At 46.3% G+C, this 26,647-nt stretch overlaps 1 protein-coding gene across 3 annotated transcripts in view; it reads left to right on the forward strand.

Annotated features, from left to right (window-relative positions):
• Positions 1-26,647, forward strand: part of LNX1 (ligand of numb-protein X 1) — a 148,804-nt gene that overhangs the window by 50,030 nt on the left and 72,127 nt on the right. For 2 of the 3 annotated variants that reach the window (XM_024573910.4, XM_053923561.2), the window contains one exon: positions 13,873-14,350. In XM_024573910.4, coding sequence (XP_024429678.2) covers positions 13,959-14,350 — 392 coding nt within the window. In that variant the 5' untranslated portion in view covers positions 13,873-13,958. Of the gene's footprint in view, positions 1-13,872; positions 14,351-20,378; positions 22,101-26,647 lie in introns of those variants that run through there. The other variant, XM_024573911.4, reaches the window with a different exon arrangement.

Raw genomic sequence — 26,647 nt, forward strand, 5'->3', positions numbered from 1 at the left:
TGCGGATAAACACCCTTTGCTGTGGCCTGGGAGAGCCGCCTGTCACATCACTAGGAGAAAGAAGGAGGCAGCTGGTTTGGAGAATGCTCTGGAAGGGGGACTTGTGGATCCTTTGGATATGATTGTCCCCCTAATGGAATATTCTCTGCCCTCCGATGGCCTTGAGTCACTGCCTAACAGCAGGTATGTTCCCAGGCCCCCGGGACCTTCTACAGGTCTCACCCTGTTCTGAAAAGAGAAGGCAAGCTTTCAGATTCAAGAGCAAGGTAACGGCCTAAGTGACTGAGGACAGGAGTTTATAACCTTGAACCTACTACTAGCTTGCTTAGGGCACCCTGAAGAAGAACCTCAACCTCCCTGCCCATCAGTTTCCTTGTCTACCTTTCCCCTAAAGAGGGATGCTAAAATGGTGTACTTCACAAATCACCTCTGCCCTGGAACAGGAGCTACATGAGCAGCACACCTGGGCGAGTAGGTCACACTGACAGCCGAGGGGTGGGCAGTGCCTCACTAGGGCATATTAATCTTATTCATTCAATACTAGGTGGAATTGGTCCTACTGCTTTAGAACAGTGGTCTGGTCCTTGGCGTCAGTCTGCCTGGGTTCAAAACCCAGGTCTACCATGTACTAGCTGTGTGACCTGGGATAGGTTATTTAACCCCTCTTTATCTCAGCTATAAAATAGGGTTGTTGTAAAGATAAAATGAATCAGAATAAGTAAAGTACTTGGAATAGTCCCTGGCACAATGATAGCTATTACTAGTATTATTTTCTTGAAAGGAAAGCATAGTGGGTAGAATCTGGGTTCAAAGCTAGTTCTGCCATGTAAATTACTAAGCTAAATAGGTTCCTTAGCATCACTTTGTCTCATCATCTGTAAAATGGAATTTTCCAGTACTGAACCCAGTTGTGTTATGAGGAATAATTGAAATGATTTTCTGTAAATGCCAAGTATATAGTGGGTGCTCAGTACATCTTAACTATTGTTATACATTGTTACAGAGAAAATTTGTTATATTGATTATAGTTGGACACCTTAAGTCATGCTTAGTCTGGATATAATAATGATGGAAACAGTAGTTAAGGGCCAAAGACTGTGAGCAAAACCGATTTCCCTGGAAGGCTCCCAAAGGCCGAGGAGGAAAACCTCTTATCAAAGATTATCTTGTTTGTCTTGGAGTTCCAGGGAAGGGGAGCTGTCATGTCAGAGGCCTGGTCGTTGCAGAGCTGTGGACAGTAGGGCTCTGCAATGTACATAAACAGTGGATTCTTCTGGAGCAGTGATTCCTGGCTGCCTGGCTGCCTGGCTTCCAGTGTCTCCTCTTTAGATTTGAATTCCTCACTTAAAGTGAAGAGAATCAGGTCTGCTAGGGCCCCCATGACTTAAAGGCTATCCTGTGAGAGGCTGTCGAGAGAGACCTCTGAGGGAGGCTCTGAAATGTGCCCTCAGTATTCACGGGCCTCCTGAGGGCGGACCCCTATGCCCCATGTTTACGTGCTGGCAACACATGGACTCACTTTTACGTGGGTGGCAAATTTCCTCTGACAGTGTGTCCAAAGGATTGAAGGCTTTTCAAAACTATTTGGAAGGAAGACTACATCACTCTTTCGGGGTTAATGGGATCTAACCATCTACCATCCCCAACGAATAAGAATGAACATGAAAAACGTAACAGTTTCTCAGAACAAACACTTCAGTGAACTGAAACCAGAAACAGAAAATGCTGGCTATCTCCTGTGAACCTCTTACAATCACCATTTCCTCATATCTCATTTTGTTCTAAGAGACTTGAGGACACCAGAGTGACTTCCAGTTTAGTTACTCAGAGACACATTTCAGATCAATACGAGGAAGGCCTCTCTAAGAATTAGCGTTGTCTCCAAACCTAATAGGTTGCCTTTGGGGTATTGAGTTCCTGTCCCTGAAGGTGAATGGTTTTTAGTGTATTTAGCATGTGGTATATGTTTGCGGAAGGAAGGAAGGAAGGAAGGAAGGCAGGCAGGCCGGCCAGCCAAAGAGAATTTGTATTTCTTTAGCAGCCCATACACTCATCTGTAAATAAAGATTATATCACTGGTCTCATCGGACCATTTTAAAGATTAAGTGAGAAAATACATGTACTTGTTCCTAGTGAACTGCTTATTAAATATTAATAATTACTGTTTTATATTCTAAAAAGAAGGGGAGAGAATGGATTCCTGCTTCAAGCAGAGGGTAGACGAGATGACCTCCAAATTTGAAATTTACAGTTTTAATTATTCTAATTCTCTTCTAATTCCTCTGCTTCTCTAGAAGAACTGTCCCTGCTCTAGCAAGCCACATGGCTTGGAGTGGTGGATTGAGTAGTATACTTCTAAGAGTGGCGGTAATTGTGTCCCAATTAGTCAGGGCCTTTTTTTTTTTACATCGCTAATTTGTGACTTGGAATGCGTGGACTTGAATTCCACCATGATTTTCCAGTGACTCTTATTTGTTTCTGTGTTTGATGCACTTGTCACAAGAAGAATTCACCAACAGCAGAGTGGAAGCTCTCCAAGAATTTTCTTTAATGGCGACAGCACACGCATGTCATTGCTATCTGGTGAGATGATTTGCATAACTTGCTGATGACTGCTTGGTTGGTCACGTGGCCTGTCTGAATAGAACCCTGCATGTTTAGGCTCCTGCATGCTCACATTAACACGTGAGTCACCTCGTGTTTTCATAGCCCTCATTAAGTATCATCGCTGTGCTTGTAATATGTCTACAACAACACACACACCCTCAGCCATTCTGTCCTCAGCCTGTTTTCCGCTTGGGGCCCTGACAAACGCAGTTTAACAGTTATCCTTGAAGGTGTCTGTATTCTAACTCAGGAATGGATTAAAAGGGAATTGTTACATTTTTATGCTAGGGCAAAACTGCTGTCCCGAAGGATGTGAGCGGTCTAAGTAGCTGCCACCCAGCAGATTCTGTCACCCTGAGCTGGGCGGAGAAGTGCTGCAGTGCGTCACGGGGGACGTTTGCCCTGTTTCTGGGGAATGCCCCTGGGAATACACAGCCCCCCCTGTATTGGTTTCCCAGGGCTGCTGCAACAAATTCCCAAAAACTTCATGGGTTAAAACAACACACATTTGGTCTCTCACAGTTCTGGAGGCCAGAAGCTTGCAATCAAGGTGTTGGCAGGGCCTCACGTCCTCCGAAGGCTCCAGAGGGGGGTCCGTCATCAGCCCTACCCAGTGCTCCCTGGCTGTGGCTGCATAACCCCAACCTGTCTTCACATCACCTTCTCTCTGTCTGCGTCTTCTTCCTTCTGTCTCCTAGAGACACTTGTCATTGGATTTAGGGTAAATCAGATAATCCAGGATGATCTCATCTGAAGATCCTTAATTACTTCTTCGAAGACCATTTTTCTAATAAGGTCACATTCACAGGTTCTGGGGTTTAGGACTTGGTCATGTCTTTTGGGGGGCCATCATTCTGCTTCCTGTATACCCCAACTGACATGCATACACACAGGCCCCTCCCACTGCTTATGGAGAGATTCCTTATCCATTTGGACATGAAAATACTGGGCAAAATATAGGCAAGGGTAGTTCAAATTGGCAGCCTTTGCCACTATCATTATTTATTTCTATATTCAGGGCATAGTAGTGCTTTATATGCTAAAGACCTACTGAGTATTTTTGGTCAGGGATGTGATGTACCTACAAAAGCAAATCCATAAAGGCCACCTTAGGTTGCTTTTACACCTAAGTAGAGTCCTGGTTAAGGAAATGATGAGTGATTATTTTACAGAATCCTTAGCCCACTAATCCCCAGCTAGATAAGTATTCACTTCCAAGTGCCATGTTTTCAAAAGGACCTTAAATCAGAGATGTCCTGAGTAGACCATTTACCACCCCCTGGAATACCCAGGAAGCCGGGCACCTGGAAGAACCAGAGGCAAAAAGGAAAGACAAGAGAGAAACCACCGACAACGCTGTCTTTAATTGGGGGGTGGGAGAGCCGTCCTGTTTGAGGAAGTGAATGTGATCTTTGTTACACTGAAAGGCAGGACAAGGGCCGAAGGTCACAGTGACGGGAGAGAAGCTCTCCTCGGATAATCTCCCCATCACTGCAGGTGCTTCAGGCAGACGCTGGTAGGTCATCCCTCAGGGATGCTGCAGCAAGGGTTCCTGTACTTGGTAGAATCTAAGATCCTTATCCAACTCAAACTCTTGCGACTTCTAAATAAATAATTTAAAAACCTCAAATACAGACTATCCTGTGGGAACAGCAAACACCACTGTGCGTGCTCCTCTTCCTTGACGGAGAAATTTGCTCAGGTCCTTCCCCCAAACCTAGATTTCTTTCCACTTGTCCAAATCCCATTTATCTTTCACTGTCCTTGCAGAGGGCCGTCTCTTCCACGTCCTTTCCCTGACTGTTCTGGGCCACACTACGCTACTCTCTTGGCCCTTTCCCTCCAAACTTGTCCCTGCTCTTGTCTTGGAAGACCATACTCATAGCCATACTTACTGTGGATTCTCTCGCGGTGTTCCAACATTTTTTTCTATATGTGTGCTTTATTTTCCTAATTAAACTCATTGCAAATGAAATTGAATTCCCTGTGGCAGCTCTCACAGAATTTAAGACAAATGCCAGCATGTGTAATGAGTACCTGTAGAATTGAAACACAGACGAAAAATGTTGACAGTACAAATACCTTCCTTCATCTTGTTCTTCTCTCCGAAAAAGGTTATCCATTTAAAAAAAAAAACAAAACACAAAGCATTTCCTGAAATTGTTTTGTTAGCTTTGGGCGGGGGAATGCCCGCTTCTCCTCTGACGTCAGCCTTCTGGGGCTCCAGTGACACGTGTGAGTGCACGAACTCACTCTCGGGCAAACACAGAACACCCCGCCTTCATTTTAGTTGTTGGTGGGGGTCAGCCCTATACGGGGGGACCCCTCAAAATAGAATTATTTTCTAGAGGGCAGGTTCCTTGTAGTATAGCTGTGCCCCCGGCCCCCACTAGATGAGTGTTCTAGGAACCCAGCCGTGTCAGTGTACCAGATGGCGTTGTGAGAGGCTGCGTTCAGGGTCAGTGAAATTTGTTTGGAAGACTCAACGCTTTTGTCCATTTCATGATGGGTGATTCATCAGTGCACCTGCCCACACTGCGCTGAGTGTTCAGCAGTTTTTGACGAAAAACAGTATGACCCCGCACCCCACCCTCCGTATTCATCTGATCTCACCTTGGGTGAAAAATGTCCTCAAAGGGAAACATTTTGCCAATGTGGGAGAGGTGAAACAAACACGGCAGAAGCACTAAAAGGCATCAAAATTGACGAGTTCAAGAACTGTTCTGAGAGGAGGCAAACATCTCTCAATAGGTGTGTTGTATCAAGTGGAGAGCATTTGAAAGGTGACTGAAGTTTAAACATGGAAGAATAAATACACAAATTTTTATTTTACCATGTTGATAGACCGGGAACTGGAAGGACATCTTTCCTGGGCCAGAGTTCCTACACAGCAACCCAAGTAAGAAAGGTGCTGTCACACCCCGGGGGAAAGGCAGTAAAATCTGTCAGCAAGGGCAAAGCTGCTCTCCAACCGGCTGGTGCAGGCCTGCCCTGGCTTCTTGAACTTGGATCTCATTGACGAGCTGCTTGGGACTCTTTCCCCTTAACTACCTCCCTTGGTCTTTTCCCCTCTTTCTGAATACCTGTGTTTCTGTTATTGACTCCAGATGTGTTACCTTGTCTCCTTCTAGTTTAGTTCTCCTTTAATTTCCTGGCCACATTTTGACCTCTATAAAGACCATTTATATGTTTTTCCTGTCTTTTCTAGTGTTGGCGAAGCTATGCAAGCAAGTGTCATTCACAGATTGCAGGCAATTTCATGCCTGCGCTCTCTTGGAGAGCATAGATTTAGATATGAATTTGGAGCAGAGCTAACCCCGACCTTGGCCACGGCCCATCGGCACCCGCTGCCCTTCTGCTGCCTCTCCCTTTCCTCTGCAGATGGCACCCCCATGTCACCCTACTCCCCAAGCCCCTACTTCCTACTCAGGCTCTTTGTGCAAGAACATCTTTTATCCCATGTGTGATTATTTTTATTCCGGTTTCTAAAGCCCCTAATTCCTCCTTATCACAGACATGTCTCTAAGCTAAGGAGTGGTCCATTGGTCCATTCTCTTATGTTCATTAGTTCACAGCTGGTATTTATTCAAAAAATTGATGGCATCGAATTGATATTGATTACTGACACCTACAAGTCTTACTCAACTTATCCATAATCTAAACTGTAATTATAAATTTACTACGTTTAATAGAGGATGGAGGTTGCCCTAATTTTGGCAATTGCTTTCCCCCCAATAGTCTAATTGAGGATTCCAGCCAGGGCAGGGCAGTGGTTAGACACACACGCCTGCTGGGTAGTTATTTTAGAAAGAGAGGCAAGGCCACCAATTCAGCGGCACTGGTCCGTTCTGTTCCTTGGTGGGGGGTTCTTCTGGTTTTCAAGGTCCAGGATGGTGTTTTTGACTGCGGTTGTGATCTCTTCCCTGAGAGGTGGCCCCAACCACCAGTTTGAAGCCAACACTGCAGCTGTTCTGCCCCCCAAGTTTTAAAGCATCATCATCAACAACAAAAATCCCTAAGCTCAGTTTCTCGCAGCAAAAAATTACCTCGGAGATCATCTGGTACAGGCGTTCTTAGACTTCCTGTGTTGGAGACACACTGTAAAACATTAGGGTTGGTTGAACAGATTAAAAGATTTCAAACAACATTAAATAAGTCAGCAAGACTTGCAAAGCAAACACAGCTACAGTAGGACAGAGCCACACACCGCCTCTAAAATGTCACAGTCCGCTCGGTGTCCTTGCTTCAGAGACTGGGCTCTTGTGTCTACTCACCAAGCAAAGCTATTTCAGGGTCCAGTCATCTGTGATCTTTGGGGGACCTGGCTTTAGATTACACTTCTTTCCTCTCATTTGAGGCAAGTTCTTCCTTTCGTCCTCTTGCATCCTGAGTCCTTAAGCAAACTGCTCACCTGGCATCTCTAACAAGTATAATAATCAGCTGGAGCAACAGAGTCAGTCAGAGAAAGGCGAATACCATATGATTTTACTTACATGTGGAATCTGAAGAACAATATAAACAAAAGTGAAAAAGACTCATAAACACAGAAAACAGACTGATTGCTGCCAGAGGGGAGGGGAGCTGGGGGACTGGGAGAGAAGAGGTGAAGGACTGAAGAGGTATAATTACAAAATACTCGTGGGAATGTAAAGTGCAGCACAGGGAATATCATCAGCTGATCATATCGCAATAACTATGTGCGGTGCCAGGTGGGCACTGGAAATATTGGGGGGAACACTGTGTAACTATGTGATTGTCTACCCACTATGCTGTACACCTGAAACCAATGCAAAATAACATCAGAAGTAAACTGTAATTGAAAAAAATGTTTAAAAGCAATGGAAGACTCCACCTTCTTGGTGAAAGGGCAGTATGTCCTCCGTTGGCACTTTAACCTGGACAAAGATGAAATGTTGTAGCCACTGACTCTGCGGGTTGAAAGGGAGCCTTGAGGGATGGTCCTTCCGTGCAGAAGGTCTCTGTTACTTTATAAAGCATCAGTCTGCCTTTGGGCAGCTCTATTAGAGAGGGAAAGTCCATGCACTGGGCGAAAACCGGCCTCGCTAGAACTCAGCAGCCCCTCCGTGGGTGCCAGCATTATCGCAGGAGCTAGTTAGCATGTGTCTAGCTCCGTAAGCCCTCTAAGTGTGTGAAGACACACCTCACAACCGCCTCCAGGTTCAGCAGCCTTCGGTTCATCTGGCATTCCTTCAGGGTTCCAGACCCCAGGAACTTGACCACTCTCCTCTGCAAACACCCTAATTTATCAGTGTCCCTCCTACAATGTGTGGGAGAATGAACCCCCAAACTCCAGGACAATACCACTCCCAGAGCCTATAGGACTCTGCTTTCTTGGGGGAGGCAGCAGACTGAGCAGGAGATGCTGCTCTGAGGCCTGGAAGAAGCTACTAACAATTCTTGGCCACAGAGGGGATAGAAAAGTCAAGGTTAATAAAGTAGACGAGTGGGGCCCCTGAAAGCAAACACAAGGACTATGAACACAATTTAGGAAGTGGAAAGATATTTAGTGGCATCCGGTAGATTTATATCGACAGAAGAGAGTCCTCATTGGCCAAACGGTTCCATGTTAGAATCCTTCATGCATAACCTGATCCCCAGAACAAATGCATTTGGGGCATTTGGGGAATTTGGGGCTCTCCACGTGTTTGTAAGCACTCCTTTATTTTGATAAATCTTTTTGTTCTAAAATTTACCAACATAATAAATAACAAAAGAGAAATGGAAACCATTTAAACAAATAGCAAGTCAGAGATACCTTTTTTCTACCCAGAGTACAAACATTGATTAACATTCACTGAGGCTCACTAACACATGAAAAAGTTGAAACAGTGGCAGGCCCGGGGCAGCTGCCACGGGGCAATGGAATGGGCAGAAATCCTGCAGCTCCAGGTGTTCCTTCCTCCCACCCTCCAAGAAGATGCACAGGTGCCCGAGAAGGAAAGTGTTTCAGGTGTACTAGTCACCTTGGACTTCTCCCCGTATTCAGGGGAGGGGCATCTACCGAAGAACCACGCCTGTGGAAAATTCCTACTTGGCCCATTGCAAACACACCCACACGAATCCATGAAGACATTTCTAAATAACAGACACAGTTATCCCACTGGCGCTGTGCTCATCCATGTTGCAGCCTGAGGCGGAAGGACGTGTGGATCCCTGATGCACGTGCTTTTGTGTATTTTGTCATGGCAACATTAAGGGAGGTGGAAAAATGTGGGAAACGTAAAATGTAAATGTAGTAAAAATCACAACATCATGTTAGGTTTAAATGTCTTATTTATACTAAAAACAGAACTTTTAAAAAATAGTTTCACTTTCCTGGCTTTAAAAGAGGCAAGCTCAAAAATATTTTCAAAGTCTACCTCTTTGCTTATCTCATTTTCAATGGAAGAAGTCGCCATATTTGACAATTTCTCTTGACTGATAATCTCTTTAAAAAATTTTTTTATTCATTTGATTTTAAAGAGAGAGGAAGGGGGGAGGGAGGGAGGGAGGAATAGAGAGGGAGAGGGAGATAGACAAGAGAGAAACATCGATTTGTTGTTCCACTTATTTGTGCATTCGTTGGTTGAGTACTGTGTGTACCCTGATGGGAAATTGAACCCACAATGTTGGTGTTGGTGTATCTGGGTGACTCTCTAACCAACTGAGAAATCCATCCAAGGCTTGACTGATAATCTTAAATAATTTTTAAATAACTTTAGCTTATGGATCCTGTCTTTATTTAAATACTTTTTGATCTTTTCTTCATTATGGATTTTTTGCATTACTTTTGGTTTTTTTAAATAATCATTAAAATATTACTTATTGGGATCACTGAGATTTTTGGTGCCCCCTTAAATTTTGCACTTAACCAAGACCCTGTTGCTATTCTTTTTAGAAACCTGAGTAGAGAGAGTGGGGTGTCAAGGCTGGTTTGGGTGCAGCTCTGTTACCAATAACCTCTGTGGGTCTCGATATTTTCCTTGTACCCAACCTGGTTGCTAGCTTTGCAGTTGCAAAAACAGAGAACTACAAACTTGGCTCAGGCGTGCCACTAACTTTTAACCCAGGTCTCATTGGACTGTTGCTCCAACTGACTTACTTCACTTAGCACAGCACCCTCTAGGTCCATCCATATTGTCGCACACGGTAAGATTTCATTCTTTTTATATGTCCCACAGCCTTTGTATCCACTTGTTCGGGATAGATTCTTTTTAATAATGTGACGTCCCACTGCGACTGTGGGAAACTGACTCGTGCCGGTACTGAAGCGATGCTCAGAGTCAAGTCCTGTCCTTGCAGTGGGAGGCCAGGTGAAATTGCCAGTGCCGCATGCCACGTGGTGCACGGACCCACCGCCTCTCTCGTGAGCGTGTGGTTACTCTGCAGACTTCGTCGGACAGCCGTTGTCTGTAAAGCCAGCGTGCCCTGAAGGAGAGTTAGTGCACACCGAGTCTGCTGTTCTGGGAAGTTACCTCCTGCAGAAACATTTCCACCCGCAAACAGGCTGCACCTCGGGGGCTGTTCTTGAGTCTGTTGGGTTCTTAGTGCAGGTGGCAGCACACATGCAAGTTCTAACGACCCGTTTGGTTGAGGCCAGCACTGGCTCACACGTGCTCGGGGATGCCCTGGTTGTCAGCCGCGGAAGGTCAGAATTCGGGGATGCCCTGGTTGTCAACTGCTGAAGGTCAGAATTTGAAAGTTAGGTCACATTCTGTACAGGTTTCAGGTGAGACCACAAACTGGTGAGAAAGGAAGCAGGGATCAGGGACAGACAGAGATGGAGATTTTTATTTTTCCTGGGACTTCTCAGCACTACAGTATGTAGACAACACATTATCTCTAAAAGTCACCCCAGGCTTCTGGTCTACCCCAGATCAGAGGCGAGGGAGGAAGAATGGTTCCTAAGCCACAGTAGGGTGTACCTCCCCCAGTCCCTACGCACACACCCAAGGAGGGAATCTACTTCTGTGCTCTTCCTCCAAACTGAGAAAAAAAAATTCCACGATAGCTTTCTCTCCTTTCTTCAGCCATGGCCGAGGTGCTGACGGCTGACACATGGGTTAATGTTTACGGGCCCAAAGCTGACAGGCCCTCTCACTCACTTTTGGGGGAGAAAATAGTTTACCTTTTAAGCCTTAATGATTTTTGATCATTCTGAGTTTAGCAGCAAGGCACACCTATGTCTAAAAGCATGATACGTCATACATGTTTATAAGATGTAAACCAGAAATAAGAAATGTCAGGTAATGTTCTTAATCATATTTTTAAAAGTCTACCTAATTCTTTCCTTAGAGCCGAAACTGCTCGTTCGGTCAATTCTCTCATAATCTGTGTTTATTCATATAGGCTTTATTTAGTCTAACGCAAAGTTAGAAAATATATACAGCAGTGTATACATTAATATTATACGAAGAATCTGTTTATGCCCGTGGGTCAGTGCCAGGGAGTTCAAAGTGCTCTCGGAGGGAGAGAGAGAGAGGGGGAAGGAAGGAGGGAGGGAGCAAGAAAGAAAAATTGGAGTGGGATTAAAACCTGCTGTTCTTTGCTTGCCTCATTCCACTAATTCCATCTTGGGCATTTTCGCCCTCAGTAAAGTCAAAGAAACTTTTTGCTCAGCTATCTTGGAAAGTCCTGCTTGCAGTGAGGCATAAAGAGACTTTAAAACTGATAATTTCCCAGGGCTTTTATATGTGGTTAGCTATGCTGTTGGGATTCTGACCAGTCACAGTCAGGGGAGAGCTGGGGGACCACAGGGCCACACAGGTGCTGAACGGCAGTCAGCAGCCCCTGCTGGGTTTGTTTCTGTTTAGGGTGACTAGCAAGCTACCTGCCTGTCACACTTCAGTTTCCTTATCTGTTAAATGGGGGGAATACAGCCCACCCTGGGGAACTGCGAGGGTTAAACAACGTACTGTGTAAGGCCCCTAGCATAGCGCCAGGCTCAAGGTCAACGCTCAGAAGATGTTAGAAAGCAAAGGGGAAAAAAAGGATTTTCCCAAATAGCCAATCACCTGAAAGAAAACAGAACGCCTCCAATCTATTAGCACGAAATCATAGACCTCTCTTTCTGAAAGGGACTTTAGGTAACTGGTCTGGTGGTTTTTGTGTGTGTTTAAGCCAGGGTTCTTCAAACAGAGCATCATCAGGGACGCGCTGTGTCAGAGACAGAAGTGGAGCTGAGACTGGGTGGGGCAGGGAAGTGGCCGCAGCTCCCTCCTCATGTCCTTCCCTCCCACTGGAAGACACTGAGGCACCCGACACCTTCCCCAGAGCGTAGTTTGAAACCAAAAATCGGGTCCTACTCTGCCATTTCACCAGCAAAGGAATGGCCCCGAAAGGTGAAGTGGTCTGTCAGTGGCACAGCCAGAGCGACGTGCCTGTCATTCCCCAGGGCAGCACATGTGAACGGATGGGTGGGAACAAAACACGGGAGGGAGTATTTGACAAAGTTCTTACAGAGAAACTTTTAAAAGATCTAGAGCTTTAGTTCAAAATTTGTGACCCCTGTTTTTCTATAGCAGAGGGTAACCTTTTGGGTGGCCCATTTCCATTTTCATGTTTACTTTCAACTATTTTTCATGCCACTTAAAGTTTTCTCTGTGTAGTTCTACTACCTTCTGTCAGCCTTGAGGACAAATAGGTTTCCATAAAATCTGACTAGAAGCCACTTCACCTTCTGCACCCACTACCTTCGCCTTCTGCAGTCCCTTTTGATGCTAAAGAAAATGCTATCGTTCCTAAATGTTTTCACATTCAGGGTATTTTACTTCGACCTCCTGGCTAGAGTGTTCTTTCTGGCATGTTAGCACAGCACAAAAATGTAAACACGAAGATGACCCAATGAAAGTTTGAAGTCAATGTATTTTCTTTTTGAGATAAGGCGATGTTTGTACAAACAACCTCAGACTCTATTTGGATAAGAAAAAAGATGTAACACAATTTATGACTGTTGTGCTGTTTCCAAATGAGACCAGTTTCCTGCTGGGCTATTCATGTGTCTTGATGTCCTTGTGGAAGGCATCAAGTCTTTTTACTTACTTTCAGAAAAGAACGTTGAGTTGGGGGGTGGGGTGGGGGGTGGGATTCTCAGTCGTCATGACAGCTGGCCCAGGGTCCCCTGGTGCATAGCTCTGTTTGCACTGCTTACCTGGGCTTCCAACTAACTGCTCACGTCCACTCGCCTGGACAGCAGACTCCACAAGGCAGGGGCATGACCTTTAAAGCTCTCTGAAAGGTTTCTGTACCCAGCTCATTCCCTGGCTCAGAGTTGGTGCCAAAAAAAATGTATTGACTGATTTTCCTAGATGTTGATCAGGCATGTTGAGAACTGCATTATTCTGGATTCCTATACCAAAGGAAAATACATAGCATGATAGTATTCTACTGGTTTGAAATATATATAATTGAACAAAAGAGTGCTATTAGAACAAAGCAAAAAGATCCCTTATAGCAACTAAAGATTCCAGTTTCCAGGCCAATTAAGCTAGACTGGAGACCAAATGAATTCAATAGCAATACATATAAGAATAATAACTATATTTATTAAGCACTTACTGTATATCAGGCACAATTCTAAAAGCTGTATATATCCTATCTGATTTAATCCTTACAACAATCCCACGTGGTAGGCTATTACTATCCCCAAAGTTTAAATCTTTATCCACAGTGATGGCAGGAAACCCAAGCACTGTGTTTCCAGAACCCACTGAACCAGCAAGTAACTAACTGACTGAGTGAGAGAAAACGTACAGGAAACAATGCTTTCACCGTAGTAGAAATGCAACAGACTCAACAGCTCTTATTTCTTCTCAGAGTGTTTATTAGTTGAAGGCTTTGCTGTCCTACACTTCCTGATTTTAGAGAAAGGTGTGGAAGAAAGATAAGAGAAAGCCATTAAATTGTTAATGTTTTTTCTTGTCCTCATCTGACAGAGAATATTATAAATCACTGATCCATTTAATTTCATTAACAAATTACATTTCTTAGAGCATATTTCTTTGGAGTTACTCTAGGCTTTTCTCAGATGTTACCCACATGGCTTGTACCACAGCACCATAAGAATGCTACTGGTAGGCCTTACTCCCTCCATGAAGATGGTTAAACTGAGGCAGAATGAGGCTAAGTCACACGCCCAGAGTCCTGTTACCTACCCCTGGCCTGCTGAATGCCAGCGCACTCTCTACTGGCCGCATTGTCTCATGTGGGTAACAAGGGGTCTTAAGTGTACAGTGAAAACAAAGATGTCGTGCTGTTCTCTTTTAGGCTTGTGGATGGGCCCTGAAAGATCCTGACTGGCTCCTGAGGAAATACTGTTTTGCTGGGTCTGTTTCCCATCCCCCCAGTCGACCATGAGCCTGCCAGACCCTGTCAGGGACCCCGATCTCAGCCCTGCACCCCTGTGTGTGGTGTGCGGCCAAGCCCACTCCCCTGAGGAGAATCACTTCTACACCTACACAGAAGACGTGGACGATGACCTCATATGCCACATCTGCCTGCAAGCGCTGCTGGACCCCCTGGACACGCCCTGCGGACACACCTACTGCACTCTCTGCCTCACCAACTTCCTGGTCAATAAGGACTTCTGCCCGCTGGACCGCATGCCGGTGGTTCTCCAGCACTGCAAGAAATCCAGCATCCTGGTCCAGAAGCTCCTCAACAAGCTGCCGGTGACCTGCCCATTCACGGAGCACTGCGCCGAGGTACTGCAGCGCTGCGACCTGGAGCAGCACTTCCAAACCAGGTAGGGTTCCCCCTTGGGACTCGCCTGCCTCCCGAGGGCGAGGGCGGGCTGCCTCCCCGGCCCTGCGCGCTCCATGGGGGGCCTGTCCCTCTGCCTTCTTCTGTGCAGCCGATGAAAGGATTCCCTCAAGATAAGAAATATTTTAGGTGTTCATGGTCCCAGTTCAGTAGAAGGAAACGGCACCTGGGGGAGCTGTGTTATCAGTGTGGGTTTATAGGGCATTTTTGGTGGCAAAATAGACGTAAGATAAAATTTACCGTTTTAACAGTTTTTAAGTGTGTATTTCCGTGGCCTTCAATGCATTCACACTGTTGTGCATCGCCCCTCACCATCACCCACCCTCAGAACTTTTCCACTTTCCAGAGCTGAAACTTTGTACCCACTCCACAAAAAGTCCCCCTCCGCGCCCCTCCAGAATTGGAGTAGACCGTGAGTCTCCTTTCTGTCTCCGTGAATCTGACTCTTCACGGAACCTAGAGAAGAGGAATCATTTGGTGTTCGCCCTCTTGGGATTGGCTCATTTCGCATGTGCGCATTTTGTAATGTGGAAGATGCCGGAAGGATCTGCTGAGCAGCTTTCTCTGGGGCTCATGGTTCCCAAAAAGATTTCCGGGTGGGCATTGCTTGTCTTTTCACATAAGAAGAAAAGTCTCCTGACATGACCCACAATGACTAGAATGTCCTTGGTATGGGAATTGGCAAAGCCCAACTGTTCTTTGAAGAGATATGGGATATTTTCAACTAAGGATTAAAATGAGAAACTTAGAAAACTTTTGTCCTTTAAGTGAATTGTTCTATGAACTTTTTGGCCAAGGTGCGCACACTGGCAAGGGACTGGTGGTGTGACCACCTCTGCTGGTAGCGATGCCACCTGCACCGCCTGTCCACCTCTGCCTTTGCCCACTTGCGTTGTCCTGTCCCTGGGCATTCCTCAGGGCGCCCTGGGCCTTGCTGCACGTGAGCTGCTCTCACAGAGCGCTGCAGGCGCTCCGTAAAGTGTGAGCAATGGTACCACATCATTCTGCAAGAGGCACGTTGGACGCTGGTGTTTATCTTGGTCTCTGTCATGACCAGGGCAAGAGGCAGGTGCAGGTGTTTTTTCTTAAGGTCATGCATCTGAGTCTTTGTCTTTTGCGTGGCCAGAGCAGAAGGGGATGGGGAATCTGTTTGCAACCATTGCTGAAGGTTTGGGGCAGGGAGCAGAGGTGGTGTCTAGAGCAGAGTAGGTCTGGGGTCAGGGGAGGGGTGGATGTTGTAGCTGCTGGTGCAGAGCCAGGGCCACGCGTGGGGCCACGCTGGGTAGCTGAGCTGGGGAGCATGAGGAGAAGGCCCTGGTACAGCTCCCTCCACACAGCACATTCGTGGGTCGTTGTAATTTATATGTTCGTGTTTGGGAGCTCTATACTCTCCACTTGCTGCTGTAACAAGTAGTCACAAACTTAGTGGCTTAAAACCACCACAGTGTGGTATCTTACAGTTCTGAGGGTTCTAAGCCCAACCTGGGTCTCCAGGTACTGACATCAGGGTGTGGGGAGGGCTAGTTCCTTTTGGCTCTGGGGGAGAATTGCTCTCCTTGCCTTTTCCAGCTTCTGGAGTCCACCTTGGCTTGTGGCTCCTTTCTCTGCCTTCAAAGCCAGCAGTATAGAAGCATAGAATCTCTGCGCCTCTCTCTCTCTCTCTCTCTTCCCCTCCCATCTCTGTCCTCCCTCCCTCTCTCCCTCTCCCCATTTCCATGGTCACATCTCCTCTGTGGCACTGACCCTCCCACCTCCCTCTCACGAGGACACTAGCAATTACATCGGGATCCACTCAGTGCATCCACCTGGATAATCTGGGACCCTCTCTCCATCTCAGCACACTTACCTTAGGCACACCTGCAAATAATTTTGCCATGGAAGTCAACATAGTCACAGGTTCTGAGGATTAGGGGGTGGACATCTTAGGGGGTAGTCATTTTTCTCCCCCCCACCCACACAGGAGTTTTACAGAGAAAAGAGGAAAGAGAGAGAAGGAAATAAATGGGGGTGCTTTCACCCAGCAGTTCCTCCTCATCCCCTCATCTAGAACTGATTTGGGGGCCAAGAATACCCTTTAAAAAAATCGGGTAAGATGCCCCATGGACCTGAAGGCAAGGCCAGAACAGAAGTGGAGAAGGGGAAGGGCTGGAAAGAGGCTGTTGGGGACCTTTGGGGTCCCCAGGAGGGAGATGCCACAGCGCACTCAGTCCCCAGACGGGACTTTCACGCACTGCCCACGCAGGCTATGTGACCCACACACCAGAGGAACCCTGGGGGGAAGGCTTGGTGAACACTCAGCTGCTAGTGATACGCATGCTGGGAAACAACAGGGAGGAAAGCATGCAAACGTAATTAAGGTCACCTCTCTGAGCCGTGGCCCAGAGTCCAGTGCAGGTGCCCACGGCTGCTCTCCATGCGGGGAAAACCCCCACGGCAGGAGTGCAGGCCTCAACACTCCTGCTTGACCCTCTCCGCACTTCAGCTTCCTAAGTAGGCTGAAACCAACATTTCCAAAAATATGGTGTATATTTTAGTCATCAAATGCTTAATAGGCACTCCTCTCTTCCCAGCCCCTGGGCATTTTAGTGGTGAGGATGGAGAATTCGGAGCTAATCCAGAGTCTGACCCCAGAGCCCTCTCAGGCCTTGGGTGGGTAGACCACCTCTTTGTCCCCTGAGAATGGATATTAAGATTAAATATTACTGTCTCTGGTCTTCCTTGAACGGGGAACACTAAGAGGCCAGTGTGTTCCTTGGTTTTCTGTATGAGGCCTCCGGGTTGGTGGCTTCTGTAGGAGGGTGTTGTCCTATGTTTGTGCTAAAGGGTAGCTCTGTTTATAAATTTTGCCTCTTGGTGTCAGGATTTAAATATAATGAATTTTAAAAAGACATTCTTTGGCTTAGGGCAGTATAGGAATGTACTAGGCAGGCGGAGTGGACCTTGCGTGGAGAGCTTAACATTAATTCTGGTTTAAAAAAACCGTGCGACTGATAGGAATCCCCACACTTCCTTCCAGTGTGTGCAGGAGAGCTTCATAGCTGAACTTCACAGGAAGCTCCATACTTAGGTTTGTCTACCTGTAAAATGGGAATTTATTTCAGTGGCCTTGTTGAATCCAAAGCTCTTGCAGAAATAATCACATTTAGGATGTCTCCATGTCTCTCTAAAACAGAACACCACGTAGAGAAATGTTTTCCCCTTCAGCCAAGGTCTGTTTGCGGCCTGTCCCGAGGACCGTGCTACTGGTAACAGTCCGCCGGAGTCAGGCATGCAGGCAGATGGCATCTCGTCTGTAAGCAAATGCTGCCTGTTTTCTCCAGAATTTGTGACACTTGTAAACATTGTTATCTAACTGCTTCGGATCCGTAGTTGAATGTAAACCTGGAAGTGGGACGTTTGGGGCCAACTCTGCTTCTGCACTGGCTGCTACAGCAACCGCTTGGACAACTGTTTCCGGCCTCAGGCTGAGAGGACTTCTACGAAGGAAATCTAAGCAGTGAACTAAAGTTTGGAAACTTCTGGGTAATTCTGTGGCCTTCTGCCCTCCTAGATGCTTGCAGACTCCCGTCACGTGGGTCTACTGCAGCGAATTCCCAGGAGGGCGGTGGGCTTGTCGAGTCATATGGCAGCTGTCCTAACCAAGGGACATTGCCAGCAGACATAGCCCGGACGCTGCCGAGGGCCAAGTCGGTGCATCGCTCCTGACCCAGACCATCGGAGGGAGGAGGCAAAGCTTTCCCTTCCTAGATGCTGAGTGGGAGTCATCTTAGGCTCCAGTCTGCATCTTTATTGTGAACATCATCACCGGCATCTGTAATATTTATCAAGATCCACAGTGGGCCTGGCCCTGAGAAAGAAAAATCTATACAAGCCACGATATCTACCTCTGGGGAAATGACATTTTAAATGGAAAAGAGAGAAGTTGAAAACACACACACACTGAACCGTTTCATAGCACAAGTCACTTTGCCCTTTAGTTTCTCTCGTAGGGAAGATAATAAAAATGGAAGATAATAAAGCTGACCCTCCTTAGGTATTTACTAGCGTGAATAAAGAAATCTTTGTTCAGTGATCTGAAATCAACCCTGAATGGAAATGTCATGTAGTTGGCACACCTGACTGAAGGCTCTCTGGGGTTATTTTCTTGATTAATTTTTGCACCCGGTGCCCCGGAAGTCTCTTCTCCAAAGACCGACCCTGGAACCTCTCCTGAGCTTTACTTCTATCAGGGCCCTTTTCTGCAGTGTGTTCAGCACGACACAGGCCCAGCGAGTGCAGGGAAGACTGCACGGCCTGTCCGAAGGTCTACGGGAGCATCACCCTAGTTGGGGTGGGCAAGTTAGAAGTCTTGTCGGTCAGTGCGGCCTGGCTCAGCATCTCCACTACAACATTGACACATGTCCTTCATCTGACTTTCCTACCCTGAACCCAAAGTTTCCCTGGTTTTCCCTGGCTGAGAGTCGTTCTTTTGGCTCTCCTGGGCATGGAAGAAATGAGGCATTTTTTTTTCCTGCATAACTTTTTGAGAGAACCATTGAATTTCCATGAGATTATGCTCCAAAAAATTCTTTAAAGAAACAGAATTCTCCTGGGCACTCATTTCCAGATAATTTCCTTACCTTGTTCCTTTCTTCCTGGTCATTTATTAGCCGTTGGTATAAAAGCTTAACCCCTTCCACAGCTCTTGTACATTTGGAAGTTCTGTTTTGCTCTTGTCTCTGATCAAGAAAGCTGGTCCACATAATTGACTCTTTAACTGAGTCGAATTCCTTTTAATTCTGCAAATATTCATTATCTACTGCATTCCAGGTCCTGTGGTAAGGATGTGGTGGAGAACATGATCGATAGAACTCCTCCTTTCAAGGAGTTCCCTGTCAAGGGAAGAGAAAAGAGACAAAAAAAATAGGAAGTGATAGGGGATCCCTGAGATGACATTTAAAAGATGAATAGGACTTAGGCAAAACCTGGTGTCAAGGATTAGGGTTAGGACTACTGACTGTCAAGTAAGCTACAGAGAAATCCATGACCATTTAAAGGGAGATTTTTATCCCCAACGGATTGTTTTAGTTAGGATTACATCTGATGGCAGGTAATAGAAAATCCAAGTTATATTGGTTTAACTATTAAAAGTTTTGTTTTTCTTATTTAACACAAATTCCAGGGTAGGAAGTCTGCGATGTGGCTATGATGCCATCAGCAATCCAGGATCTTTCTGTTTTCAGATTAGCTTTCATTCTCAGCTTTATCACCTCATGTTCTCAAAATAGCTGCTCAAACTCTACCATCACATCCAAGTTTCAGGTAGAAGGAACCAGGTGGGAAGAACAAGGCAGGAAGGGCAAAATACAGTGTGCAGACTGAGACTCCATTCCTCAAAGAGTTTTCTGGGATGCCTCACCCAGTAATTTCTGCTCATACCTCACTGGCCAATACTGTATTACATGGCTGCCCATCGGTGAGAGAAGTTAACTGCATCAGCACCATGAACAAAAGCTGGGTTCTGTCTAAAGGAAGAAGAGGACGTTAGATATTGGATAGGCAACCAACAGTTCTTGCAATAGTGACATAAACAACAACAAAAAACAATACCTTCATTTTTATATTGCATTCATATCCACTAATAAATTTTATCCTCTCAAAATGCAAAGAGGTGAAAGGGCAGGCACTCTTATTTTTTTGCAGAGACTTTGAAAAGTGACCTGACAAGTCCAAGATGATCAGAAAGGCAGTCCAGTCCACTCCAGAACCCACAGGCTTTATTACACACAGGGCTGTTTGTGAGTTATGACCTACACAGTAGGGCAGGTCTTGGGACTCGGTGAAACTCCATATTCTGGAAAAGACTATAGCAGGTCATGTCCCTGATGGTGCAGGAGGCAAAGACAGGACAAGAAGAGAAAAACAAAGCCTCTTGAGACAGGTGCTGAGCTGCCAGCGGGCCTCATTCACTACTATTAGTAATTATTATTAACAATATTTATAACAGTAGCTAACACTAATTAAGCCCTTTGTTCTTTATAGGCATTATCATATTCTACCTTCATAACAATACTATGAGTTAAGCCCTATTATTATTGTCTTTCTTTAGAGGAGGAAGTGGAGGTTCAGAGAGGTTAAACAACATGCTCAGTGTCACACAGCCAGTATGTGGTAGAGTTCAGGTTCAGACTCTAGCTTGTTTGACTTCAGCATCTAAATACCAAACCTGACTTTACCATTTTACTGCTCTTCACCAGCTCTGATTCACTACTGCCTACCAGACTTAAATGGAATTCAAATCAGGGCCTCAACAAAATTAATACATGTCATGCTTTATCAAGGTTGCTGATCTTGGATTGAAACTGTAGAAGATAAATCTGCATATCTAAGGATCTGCTCTTTTTAATTTGTTTTAGACCTACCTCAGGTAAATGCAGATCTCTGTTGCCAAATTCCTACTTCCTGCACCGTATTGCAGTTGGCTTCATCCTGTAGATTTCGCTCTGGTCTTCTTCCAACCAAGTATAGGTTGCTGTGATTGCTTGGTTGTCATTAATGGAACTATCCCTTTGAGCCATTTCTATTGAGATTCAGGTCTTGAGTTGGCAAGATGGATTTTAATCTTCTTGAATATAGAGTAGGAGAGGACTCCTGGGGGCTTCCGTGGCATCCCAGAGCTTAGGGCTGCAGAGAAGTCCTATTGTTAAGTTAGATGGTACAGTCTGGAACCACAGGTCTTAAGGCTGGAGAGGTGATGTGGTCCAGGCTCTGCTGGACCAATCAGATCAGGCACTGTTAGCTCCATTTCAAAGATGAGATGACTGAGGCTCGAGAGCTCACACGAAATTCGCAGGGTGCTGCAGCCGGTGTCAGCGCTTATTTCAGCCACTCAGGGTGACGGAGGAATGGAGCGCCTGTTCTCCTCACAGAACAGAAGCCTATACATTGTTTGGACGGAACTTTATATTTATCGCGGCTCTTTGTTTTCCTCAAGAATACTTTTTAAAAATCAGGAAGGAAGCCATCACTTCTCTTACGTCTGCTAGTGCAGTCAGGATAGTGACAGGTAAACGACCTTAAATGCATGTTCTAAACGTACACTTAGAGGTGGAGTTGCTTCATACAACATACTTCTGTGTCACAATATCTGAAGGCTCACTCTGAGCTCGAATCTCCAGCCTGTGTTCCCAAGGCGCTAATCCTTTATGGTGCCCTGCTCTAGCAAGCTGGAGGACCACTTTGGTTATTTGCTCACTCACAAATATGCCATGCTCCTGCCTTCTCCCAGCACAGTTTAGCTTCCAGCCCATCTGCTCCCAGCCAGTGATGTAAATGTACCAGCTGCTTCTCAAGAACCAGTCGGCATCCTGCAGGAGGGGCAGGGCCCTTTCAGGCATCGGCCTGCTTGCTCTCAGCCTAAGCCCTCTCGCCAACCATGGTGGGTCCCTCCATTCTGCTGTTTCTCCATCAGAGAGTCAGAGGGTGCAGTCCTCCCACCAGCCCCTGAATTATTTATCAGTGTGGCTCAATTGAAGGGCTCTAAGTCAGATTCCTTATGATCGGACTGTGGGGACATGGCAAGGTTTGTTTGAAGGGGCCAGGCCGGACCCCCGCAGCCAACAGAGACGGTGGCCAGGAGGAAAGCAGCACGCTGCCCAGACAATGAAGGCGCTCCTGTTGCTGGTCCTGCCCTGGCTCAGCCCTGCCAACTACATTGACAACGTGGGCAGCCTGCACTTCCTGTGCTCAGAACTGTGAGTCCCCCTCCCACCATACCTGCCTGGGCTGGTGTGTCTGCTATGTGGGGGCAGGGACCTCAGTCAGTCCCCCTGGAGGGATGTCTGTTTAGAGGAATAAATGCCACATACCCTGGATGCACTTGGAAAATCACCCTGCCAGCGTTTAAAGCAGTGCTTAGCTGTCTGTGACTTCACAGAAAAACACCATCTTTCTGATGCGGTGCTTTCCCAGCAAGGCATTTTTTTCCTGCTTCTGTGCCAACACAGCTTTCTTGTTTTGCACTCTGCTTTTTCTCAATAGGTGGGTCTTCTCTTCCTTCCATAAATAGCACCCGAGGACAGAGCCCGCTGCACAGATCTGCAGCCCTTCTCGGGCGTTTCTCGTTGCAAACAGATCTCATCCGTTTTTGATACCGTTCGTCTCCATCCTTGAAAATATTTATAGTGTCGGTACAGGGGAAAGATAACCCTAAATGTAAAATACACACACACACACACACACACACACTCTGATATATATATACACATATATACCCATTTTATTTTTATTTTTGGTAATTATCAAACATATGAGAAAGCAGAACTGTGCAGTGAACACCCATATTCCCATCACCTAGATTTAATGATGAACATTTTGCCACCTTTGTCTCATTTATTTATTCTTTACTGAAGTTGTTTGGAATGATTTGCAATCATCATAACCTTTCAACCTCTAAATACTTCACTATGTGTCTCTAAAAAATAATGACATTTTTCTACATGACCTATGTCTGTTTTATAAGAGGAAATGACTCATGTCCCCAACCTCTACAATGATATTTTTCTGGCTCCTTTTGTTAATAAGCTTTGAGAGAGGATTGCAGATGGATGTGAATAGCTTCTAGCGATCATATAAAACGTGGCGCTGTGTGTGCCTCAGTGTTTGGAGCACGTACAAAAATGCATGTCGCCTTACTAACCAGACTGGTGAAGACAGTGAGGGTGTAAATTAGGGTCAGTAAGCAAATGCACAGGGGGACCCTACAAAGAGTTCCTGGAGCCTGGACTAGGAGAGCTTGGCTGGTCCTATTTAGAGGGAGATGCCCCAATCCACCAGAATCTGTGGCTTTAACCAGGACCTCGTTTGTAATTAGCCAGACTAACCAATTTGTCCAACACAGTAGATGCTTAATAAATGCTTGATACATAGAGGAAGAAACAAATTAGCCTGGGTTCTTGGAGACAGCCATTGATTTTGAAGATTCTACATTTCAGGACAATCTGGTCCTCCCTGATTGGAATGTAACCCTACTTTACCTTAGAGAAAAAAAGGTTCAAAGAGAAAGTATCTGGCTTCAATCTAAATAGTGAGCCCTTCTGGGGCAATAATGATGTTGTGGAAGCTTTTCTAGAAAAATACACAATGGCAGAACTGGGTGGGTTGTGAAAAGTCCCCTTCCTCTCTCTTGATGAATGCTGAAGTTGGTGTCTCTGAAGCCAAAGCACCACCCCCTCCCACCCGTTGCCTCTTCCCACCTGCATTCCAGTTAGGATTGCTGTGTTAGTTTCCTAGGGCTGCGGGAACAAATTACCCCACATTTGGTGGCCTAAAACTACAGAAATTACTCTCTCACAGGTCTGGAGGCCAGAAGCTTGAAATCAGGTGTCCACAGGGCCAGGGTTCCTGTAAAGGCTCTAGGGAAGAACCCTGACCCCGCTGCTCCCAGTGTCTGGTGGTTCCAGGTGTTCCTTGGTTTGCGGTCACGTAACTTCAACCTCTGCCTCCGTCGTCACATAACCTTCTCTTCTATATCCTCTCCAATTCTGCTGTCTTTTCCTGTTCTTATAAGGACACCTGTCATTGGGTCTAAGGCTAACCACCTGGATGAATAATCCAGGATGGTCTCAGCTTGAGATCTTTAGCTTAATTGCATCTATAAGACCCTTTTTCCAAATAAGAACCCACACGGTTTCCTGGTAGCTCTCTCTTTTGGGGGGCACCATTCAACCCACTGCAGGTGCTACTGAGGAGCCTGTCCATTGAGTTACTTTTAGTTTTATAGCCAACTTGAAAGAAGGATCTTACACTGGCTCAACAGTTTTCTTTTCTACAAGTTAGTGAATCAAAGGCAAGTTTTCTGTTGAATAACGGAGTGGGTGCAAGCAGGCCATTCTTTCCGAAGTGTGAAGCAGTCCAGGAAGCATGGCGCCAGGAAATTGCCGGGATGCTGTCCTCAAACTAATTTGATAGAACTTTCTGGGATGCTTCTAGTTGCTGGGGATGCTTCACGAGAGAAGTCTGGGCAGATACTACCCGATGCTACCGGTGATAATGAACTAATCGGTGAATCAGGGGCACATTTCAGGAACTGTGGCAGGTGCTGTAAGGAATACGGCAGTAAGAAATTAGGCACAGCACTCACCCTCAAGGAGATGACAATCTAATTGAGAAGATAAAATGTAAACACGTAAGAAATATAAACAATAACCCAAGTCTCTAAAAGGAAGGGTAGGTAATAAGTGGAGAAGAGGTAGAGATTGTCTATTTCAGTAAAATTAATCAAGGAAAGCTTCTAGAGAAGTTGGGGGTTTGGACTGATCTTGAAGAAATTAGAAAGAATTGGGCAAAAGAGAAAGCATTTCAGGCAACGTAGAGAGCACTGGCAAACAGGTTGTGAGGTGGCTGTGGTTGTCACCAGAGCTCTGGAAAATGGCAACTGAGAGCAGTAGGTCAGGCTGCTGGGTGCGTTTGGCATTCTGGGGAGAGGGACTCTTGGGTGGTGGCTGCATGGCAGCCCTGCTCTCCCTACCGCCGTCTGCTGGGGTCTCGGAGGAAGGCAGAGCTGTCAGGGGGGTCTTCTGGGAAGGCCCTGGGAAACCATCTTCCTCCTGCCACCTGCGTCTGAATGACCCTCTCTGTCTGAGCCCTGTTACTTCGGGGACCCCAGCTGAAGAGCTGGAGCTAATCCAGTAAATGGAGTCAAATTTTTCATGTGGCCTGTGGGGTCTTAAACTCAAATGCCTAGGGAACCAGGCTGGAGCTGTTTAAGCCTGAGGACACCCTGGTTTGGATGCTGTGGAAGGGAATGTGGCCTTGCTGGTAATGTGCAAGCAAGCCTCACCCCAGGTGTTGTAGAAAGCAGCACTGTGGTCAAATACCTGAGGTGGTCCAACGGCCCTGGCAGGGATCTCCTGTGGCTTTTGTGACACTTCTTTAAATATTTTGTTTAGTAAGAATACTGGAGAAAACCTCAGAGTTTGGTGGGGTGACAAGATGCATTTTATGGAACACAGCAAACTCTCAAGAGCCATTTACAGAAAATTGAAAAGGTTTGTCATTTCTCCCCCACCTTGGACATTTCCAGCCCCAGCTCCCCTGGAAATACTTTCCACTTGTGTGTCGTCTGCTGGTGGAGACTGTGTTCCTGTCCGTGGCGCAAAGTCCAAGTGAGTTTTGCGTGGGTGCATAGTGAGTGGGAGCCCTACCTTTCAAAGTAGATAGCTGTCCTTTGTTTTAGGGACCCAGTTATCAACGAGACCGCTAGGCAGGGTCGCTGAGGATGGCGGGTCCCTGGAACCAGTGCTGTGGCCATAGCTACGTGGCTTCTCAGAAAGTCAGCAGATGCTGTCTCTGTTTCTAGCTTACAGTCAAATATTTTTGGTTTGTAAATGTCGTCACTGTGAACAGCATTCATGCCAGTATCTGGAGAGAAAAATTACACTGGCCCCTGACCCATTAGAGATACAAGTTCTAAGGGGGAAAGTTTTGTCCCCACTGAAGGTTTGTGCTCAGAAAATTAAGATGAATGACTCTGATTGTGAACTTGAATCAGTTTGATCTGCGGAAGAACAAGGTGTCCTGGAGAAACTGCTAAGAGCACAGGGGTTAGGAGGCCACCCGCTGTGTGTCCTTCCTGGGAGGTGGGGTGGGGCCCAGAAATCAGAGACGCAGGGGCACCAACCGCATGTCTTAGGCCCACGAGTCCCACCACCCACCTCTCTAGCAGGACTTTCTCAAACCAACCCATACGACACGCTTCAGACACACCGCACTGTCACCGCGCAGGGAGAACGTGCATTTTGGGGCGCACGGGCCGGAGGGAGCCCCGGCTCACACCCAGCTGGGCATTCCAGACTTCAAGTGAGAAGGCTGCTTGCCTCAATTTTATAGATCACTCTTTCAGACCTGGTCTGACTTCTTGATTTCCCCTCACCTAGGTCAAGGCCTAGCCTCAGTGACCTCATTTTCTCCCTGCCGACTTCAGGCAGCCTTGGCCCAGGTGTTGGGCCGTGAACTACAGAACTTGGGGAAACATCTTTTTAGAAAGCTTTATACTAAACAGACCCACACAGGCGCGTCCAGATTGTTGCCCTTGAATCCTTTCTTGTGCGAATGAGGAGGGAGGGGATGAGCGAGAGCAGTGGGTTACCTCAGCGTCCGCTTCCTCCTCACTTCGTTTCCACTGTGTTAACTGCTCCTAATACTTCTGTCGACAGAAGTGTCCAAACCTGTAGAGAAATTTTATGGGTTTATTTGAGCCAAACTGATGACAATTTCCAGGAAGCAAAATCTCAACAGATTT

The sequence above is a fragment of the Desmodus rotundus genome, chromosome 4 (genome assembly GCF_022682495.2).
Source record: "Desmodus rotundus isolate HL8 chromosome 4, HLdesRot8A.1, whole genome shotgun sequence".
Classification (NCBI taxonomy): Eukaryota; Metazoa; Chordata; class Mammalia; order Chiroptera; family Phyllostomidae; genus Desmodus; species Desmodus rotundus.